Source organism: Cynara cardunculus (assembly GCF_001531365.2).
Source record: "Cynara cardunculus var. scolymus isolate 2C chromosome LG 12, CcrdV1, whole genome shotgun sequence".
NCBI lineage: Eukaryota > Viridiplantae > Streptophyta > Magnoliopsida > Asterales > Asteraceae > Cynara > Cynara cardunculus.
The window spans coordinates 2,431,337-2,439,022 of NC_037539.1; the positions used below are offsets into that span (position 1 = coordinate 2,431,337).

At 30.3% G+C, this 7,686-nt stretch overlaps 1 protein-coding gene across 2 annotated transcripts in view; it reads left to right on the plus strand.

The window, feature by feature from the left end:
* The window catches only part of LOC112523602 (secoisolariciresinol dehydrogenase-like), a 5,505-nt gene extending 2,344 nt beyond the window's left edge, over positions 1–3,161 (plus strand). The window contains exons 1-2 of one of the 2 annotated variants that reach the window (XM_025133270.1): positions 1,848–1,900; positions 2,247–3,161. In XM_025133270.1, the coding sequence (XP_024989038.1) occupies positions 1,875–1,900; positions 2,247–3,027 (807 nt within the window). In that variant the 5' untranslated portion in view covers positions 1,848–1,874 and the 3' untranslated portion in view covers positions 3,028–3,161. Of the gene's footprint in view, positions 1–1,847; positions 1,901–2,246 lie in introns of those variants that run through there. The other variant, XM_025133269.1, reaches the window with a different exon arrangement.
* Positions 3,162–7,686: the final 4,525 nt, after the last annotated feature.

A 7,686-nucleotide genomic window follows, 5' to 3' on the forward strand; every position in this document is an offset into this window, starting at 1 on the left:
ATTTCAAATAGTTAATTTGATACTAATATCGATATATTTTTGTCAAATTTTTATGATATCTTCAAACATATATTTTATTCAAAAATAAAAACATCACCGCTTTCTAAAAATCACATAAAGCCATATTATAACATCGACTAAGATAAAGAATAAAATGAAATATTAAAATCATGATGTATCTCGCTGCATTGCGCGAGTACGCTTCTAGTATATATATATAGGGTTGGGTTCACGTGAGACCAAGAGTTTTTCGTGAGACCCGTAAGACCAATTTATGTTCATTGATCAACTTTATAAGTTAATGATCTAATGGTCTAAATTGCACGGTGGCAATTTTGTAATTATTGAGAAGTCTCGTGACGTTTATGAATGTTCAGATCTGACGATTGTAAATCTAATCCAAAGGTTGAGAATTGGTCTTACGGGTCTCACGAAAAATCATTGGTCTCACGTGATCTCAAGTCTATATATATATATATATATATATATATATATACATATATATATATATACACACACATATATATATATATATATAAGCAATCAAATGAAAACCACTCCAATTTGTAAAAACCGTAAAAACTACTCTCATCCGTCGTTAATCTTATGAAATTTTTTCATGAAATTGTTGATCTTGTGAAATTGTTTCATATAATACTTTTTTTGATGAAGTTGTTTCATATGTGGTTATGAAATTGTTTCATATACTACTTAATGAAATTTTAATGAAATTGTTTCATTTATTTCTTTAAAATTAAATTAATGAAGATGATAATATCCATGATTAACACCCTCCACAATAAAAATGGTTAATCAACCTCTCATAATTACAAAAAAATGAACACAATGAAAAATTATGATTGGTTGAATAAGGTTTTCACGGTTTTTACAAATTGAATGGTTTTTTATTTGAACGCTCCCTATATATATATATATATATAAAGCATTTGTTTATTTGATTATTTTGTTTTTTAATTAGTTTAGTTATCAACTTTATATTTAGATTAGAATTATTATTAGTTTACTTTTATTAATCTATATTATATTATAAATCATTTGATAAAAACTATTAAAATCATTTTTTATGCATAAAGAACTGTATATTGATGCATATTACTTAAAGTTCAAGATTACAAGTAAATTATGCATTAAGTACAACTTATTAAAATTCTATGTTTGAATTCATGTAACTAACTACGGATAAACATCTAATTTTAACATTTTGATCTGGTACTAGCTGTAGCTTTTCCGCCAGACAAAATGTCTGGAGTTCTAACATTTTGATTTTTATCAGATCCATTATTACTATAACCTTCCTCAATAATTTTTATTTTCAGAAAAAGTGTGAGTCATATTAAATTTTAGAACAAATCACACTTTGGATATCTCGTTACTGTTAACCCTAATTACGATTGATTTAGAGATAAAAATTCTTACTTTTTTTCACCATAACTTTTATGGAATTGAGTTGATGGTTTATAAGAGATTGAATAGGTTCAATTTCGAACCATTCAACACCCCCAGGTAAAAAGATTGATACTCCCCACCGCTGTTCACCACGGCTTCGGTCGTCGGCTCTCCTGTCATCAGGTCACCAACTTCCTTGACCTTCCGGCACTGGCAGCCATCATCCCCCAAGGCAAAGGGTCAAGAAACTCAACGACACTATTCTTGAACAACGAATAGTAAGAAATCTCAAGAGTTTATTCAATTGGGACAATTTTTCCAATCAGTATAATCTCTTTCAGAATATTTATAGCATCTTATCTTTTTAGATGCCTATAAATATAAATATGGTAGTATGGTCCAACCTCACAAGTCACTTCACACCATAATTTGAGCCTAAGGGACTAATTGTAGTGGCAACATATACAATGGCTTCTTCTACTCCAAAACCAAGGTATAGTTGCCCATCTTCTCTATTATTTTCACAAAATGAATATTATTCTATGATTTTTTTTTTCTTATAAATATACTCTTAAGAACATACTTGGGGTATTAATTATATGACCAATTTATTTGGTCATGTAAAAAGGTGGTCTCAATGGTAGGTGAATATCGATTAAACGAAAGATTGAATTTTCTCATTTTAACAAAAAAACACACGGGTTATGTGATGATACTGAATCATTGCTATCAGGGTGGTTTTCGACTTTGTACATTCAATCTTTATAGCTTGATGAGTTGAGAGTATGTCTTCTATTTTTGTGTTTTCTTGGTACTAACGTGAACGGAATTTGTTTTAGGCTCGAAAATAAGGTAGCTATTGTTACTGGTGGAGCTCAAAGCATTGGAGAATGTATTGTGAGGTCGTTTGTAAAGCATGGAGCAAAAGTAGTTATTCTTGATGTCAAAGATGACTTGGGAGAATTGGTTTGTCAAGACTTAGGTGTTGAGTTCGTATCTTTCGTTCACTGTGACGTAACCGTTGAATCAGACGTAGAGAACGCCATAAACGCCACAATCGCTAAGCATGGGAAACTAGACATCATGGTTAACAATGCAGGGATTCTCGATGAGCCAAAGCTTAGCATTTTAGACAACGACAAGGCAACCTTCGAGCGTGTTATCAGTGTCAATTTAATTGGAGTGTTCTTGGGAACCAAACATGCAGCACGAGTGATGATCCCAAAATGCAGTGGGAGCATCATCACAACTGCAAGTATATGTTCTATCATAGGTGGGTTTGCATCTCATGCGTACACAAGCTCAAAGCATGGTGTGGTTGGACTAGCAAAGAACGTTGCAGCTGAACTAGGGAAGTATCAAATTCGTGTCAATTGTATATCGCCCTATGTTATACCAACTCCGTTGTCAATGAAGTTCTTCAACATGGATGAAAACTCGAGTGTATACTCAAACCTTAAGGGAAAGACACTTGGACCACAAGATATTGCAAATGCAGCTCTTTTTCTAGCAAGTGATGAGTCTGAGTATGTGAGCGGACATAACTTGGTCGTAGATGGTGGTTACACCGTTCTCAATCCTGCATTTGGCTTGTTTTCCTTGGACAAGATAGAATCCTAGATCACTACATCATTCTTAGGTTTTGTGTGTGTGCTTTCATTCCTTTTATGTTGTTGTTTTCTTGGTTGAATAAGATTGTATGCTCATACCAAATCCTCATAATAACCAAGTGAGAGCACTTTATAAGACCAAAACATCTTATGTAACTTATACTGTTATGTATTTAAGATTCTATTTTATTCCCAATTTCTTATCCACACTATTGAGCATTACTCCTTTTTTTTTATTAACCTGGATATCCAAACCGTTGTGCGAGCCAACTAATCCCAGGGCAACCACCTGCTTTGCAGATAGCCTGGAGTCACCGCATTTGAACCTCCGTGGCCACAAGGGGATTTTTATTCCTCCTTGGATTTGAACCTGGGACCTCCACGTACTTTTGATCTTTGGAGCCAAGCTCAAAACAATCAGGTACCATCCTTGTGATTTTGAGGATTACTCCTTTTGAACTATACTCCTAGTAGCCTACTATCAAATGGAAGATTGAAACTACATCTTTAACCTAAATAAAAAATCTAAAATTATGAACCAAATAAACAAATATAAATCTCTAAGTAAAAAACCCAAAACTACAAAAACGTGACGTAAAATGACTCATATAAAATGTTAAAAGTTTGAGTAGAAATAGAGTAAAATTTGCATTACAGTTCGTTCAATGGACCTTATAAGGAACAGAGAAACTACTTTGATATGTGTGTGCGATGTGGCTTTGGAAGTGTATCGCATATTGAGTCGGTGTTCTTTTTCTTGTTCTACAGTGGCCAAGATTTTATGTATGGGACCGGAGAAGATAATTGAAGAGTTTCTATCTTTTGTGATCTTTAAACAATCTTGATTTTTTTTAGGCTAATTTAAGTTGGAAATTTGCTTTGCAAATGGAGCTTAAGAATGTTGGATCGAACTTGATCCCGTAAAGGAACCAAGTGTAAATGAAACTCAATTAATATAGTTTAAGGGGTTGTTTGTTTACCTCTTAATAGTTTCATTAAGAGACAATCTCTGAATCGTTAAGAGATGAATCTTGTTTGGCAAAAAAAAAAGTATGTCTCTTAATGGTTCTAAAACCATCTGAATGATTTTGTAACCTAGAACTCCCTTAACCATTAAAATCCCTTATTTCATTGTACACAATTACCAAACAATTATATTTCATTTTGCATTATATCATGAGAGTCTCTTAATCATTCTGACCACTTAATTATTCTGCACTAGACCATTCAGCAATTGCCAAACAGTCCCTAACACTTGGGCAATATATGAATGATTCTAAGGTTTGGGTTTTTGGAATTCTTGGTGACACATGGATTTCAACAAATGGAGAAAGAAATGAAAAATAAACAAACCCATAGCCTTTTTGGGTTCTCAAGAATAACCAAAGAGTCTCATTTTATAATTTTAATAATTTAATTTTAAAATATACTAGTATAATTTCAATTAATGGTAAAAAAAATATTAATTATAAAATATAAATGGGTTGGACGTGCTTGTCCATATTTATTTTTATATTGTCCATGTCCGCCTGTTAATTTTAACAAACAAACCCGGACCTGTCCATTTTCTCGATAATGATTATCCAAACCCGTATTTCTAACGGAACGGATGGGCATGGTTTAACGAGTCGTCCCGCCCATAAACAACTCTATATCTTATATACAAAATGAAAAAATTTGGCGATAAATTTTTTGATTTAAATATGTGTATCTTTATCATGTTTTAAATGGCTTTGATTATATCGTTAATTATATATAAAATTACGTCATGATCATATTAATTTTGAATTAATATATTCCAAATTATTATCTCTAATGACCCACATTTGCAAAAGAAAATCTTAATTATTATATTTTATGATATCTAAATAAGATATAATAATTGTAAAAAGATTTCCATAAAAAATCATTAACCATCAATCATTACAAAATTTTACTCAAAATCAAATAAAAATTATATATTTTTAGATAAAAATATGGGCCACAAAATGAACATGTTAGATAATGTCTCAAATCAGTAATTTCTTAATATGGGTCAATATAAGATCCCACGGAGAATGGGATTCGATGTCTTATGACGTGTTTTAAAACCGTGAGTATAGATGTGAATAATACAAACAATATCTGATACGTTTGATTTGGAATGTTATGAATGATATCAGGGCCAGGAATCGTGTTGGTGTGCCAGTGATCGAGGACGTTGGGCTTCCTGAGGGTGGTGGACTGTGAGATTCTACATCGGTTGGGAAAGGAACCGATGTTGTCTTATAAAGAACTGGATATATCCTCAATCAAATGCGTTTTGAAACCATGAATTCACGTTGGACCATGGACGGACCCAGATGGTGCCATAGGTGGCACGTGCTATTGTTTATTTCCTCCGTCGTAGTGTAAATTTTTTGTGTGTCACCATATATATTTTGAAACTACAATGAGAACATAGATTTCCCTTGGTAAGTTGGTTTGCAAGGTTTTATATCCACCCCAAACTGGAGTTCAAATCTCTTTAATGTCATTTTCTTAGTTTTTAGCTTTTAGTTTCAGATTTATCATATTTCTGGAGAAAAAAAATTGCAATAAAAAACTTGAACGCATGACCTCACATATTAAAAACAATGAACTAACCACAAGGCTAATGACGATTTTATGAAAAAAAATCTTTATACTTGTTTCTTATAGTCAAATGGTGTTACTGGTTTCATCCCTATATTAGACAAATCAGACAAAATCTGTTACGTTCAACGTAGGATGTTACAGTCAAGTAGAATTGGGTTGATCCACCATCATTTTTTTTCAAATAATTAATGCGCTAAACATGATTGTAACAATAATCATAATAATAATAATCATATTTTTTTTTATAAAACAGTTTAAAAAGTCATAAATATTTGAATATATTATGGTCGATGTTCGACCCATTTCTTTGATATTGTTAAGTTGGTTTTTCATTTAACCTTATATGAATTAAATTGTCTATATGATTTTAATATAAATCATCATTGAGTTATTATTATAAAAAAATATTTTGAATATCATAAATGAGTAAATTACTAGAAACTATTTGTTAAGGGGCCGTTTATTAAATGCTTACCTGGTAGGTGTTTACCGGATAATTTTTCTCACCGGATGAACATGGCAAGACCCAAAAATCTTACCCGGTAAGAGTGATCATAAGGATAGAGAGTCTTACTCAGTAAGTGAGAGTAACGACTCTTACCCGGATAAATGTTTACCAAGTAAATTGTTGTTTTGATTACTACGATTTTATCCAAAAAATAAATTGTAGTGTTGACTTATAATAATAGATATTTACTAGGTAATCATTTAGGTAAACAACCCCTAAATCGAAATAAAGGGCAAAGCGATTATTACTCAACAACTCTCTATTTTATGTTTCACAAACAAATAATTTAATAAAATATTTAAATTATAAATAAAATGCTTTTTTAATCAAAACGAAAATATTAAAATCGATTTATAACACAGAGTATTTTATATGATAACTTGAAGTTATTAGTAATTGGATTAATATAACCAGTTGTTTTTTCTTCACTCCAACATCACCGGTTAGGTTTACGTTGGGGGGACAGTTGTCAATCGCACCATTGGCAACGGCCGACATGACGACGGTGAGGTTGAGCGAGGACGGTGTTTTTCATTAGATATGGGTTTATGATAAGGGCATGGATGGAAAAATATATGGCTTAATGGATACAAGATTATCATCCGGCTAACCAAGTAAGTTATCAACTGAATCATTAAGTCAAATCGAACGCCCTTGTATATATGACTTGCAGAATAAGCTATATATAGTCTATTCAACCCATTAAACCGTAACCAAACAACCCTTGAGTTCTTAAATTTTACTAATTTGACAAGTTGAAGATAAACTATTCTTTTAAATAAACTAGAAGGTACTCGTGCAATATATCGAAATATATCTTTATTTTAATGTTTCATTTTATATTTTGGGTTTATCAATGTTGTAATGCGATTTTATGTGGTTTTGAGAAAAAAAAATGTTTTTATTCTTGAATGAAATATAAATTTGAAGATATTATAAAATTTTGATCAAAATAAGCGATATTAGTATCAAATTAACTATTTAAAAGTTCTATTTTTTGTGTAATTTCTTTAATTCAATTTTTTATTATAATTTAATTGAATTTTAAAAACGAACTAATTTATTTTTGGTTTAATAAAATAATTTTTTAAGATAATAATTAAGTATTGTGTTAGAACTTAATGATTATATTAATTATATTTTAAAAAATTTATATTTAAAATGATGTTTATCATGTATTTGATTATGTTTAACTGCTGTTAGTTATATGAATTCAAACAAGAACCTTTAATAAGATTTACTCATTCACATTCTACTTGTAATTTTGAATTTAAGTAATATGTATTAATAAACAGTACCTTATGTATAAAAAATTATTTTTAAAGTTTTTATCAAATGTTTTATAATAAATATAGGTGGAGACTAATGGCACCCCTAAGTAGACTTCAATATGATTTTTTTTATGGTTTTTTGTGTTTTTTTGTCCTTTTGTTATTATTACTTTTTATTTTATTATTATTTAGAGAAAATTTTAATTAATATATATTATTCATTTTATTTTCTGTTTTTTTATTTATTTATATTATATTTTAATTAATATAAATT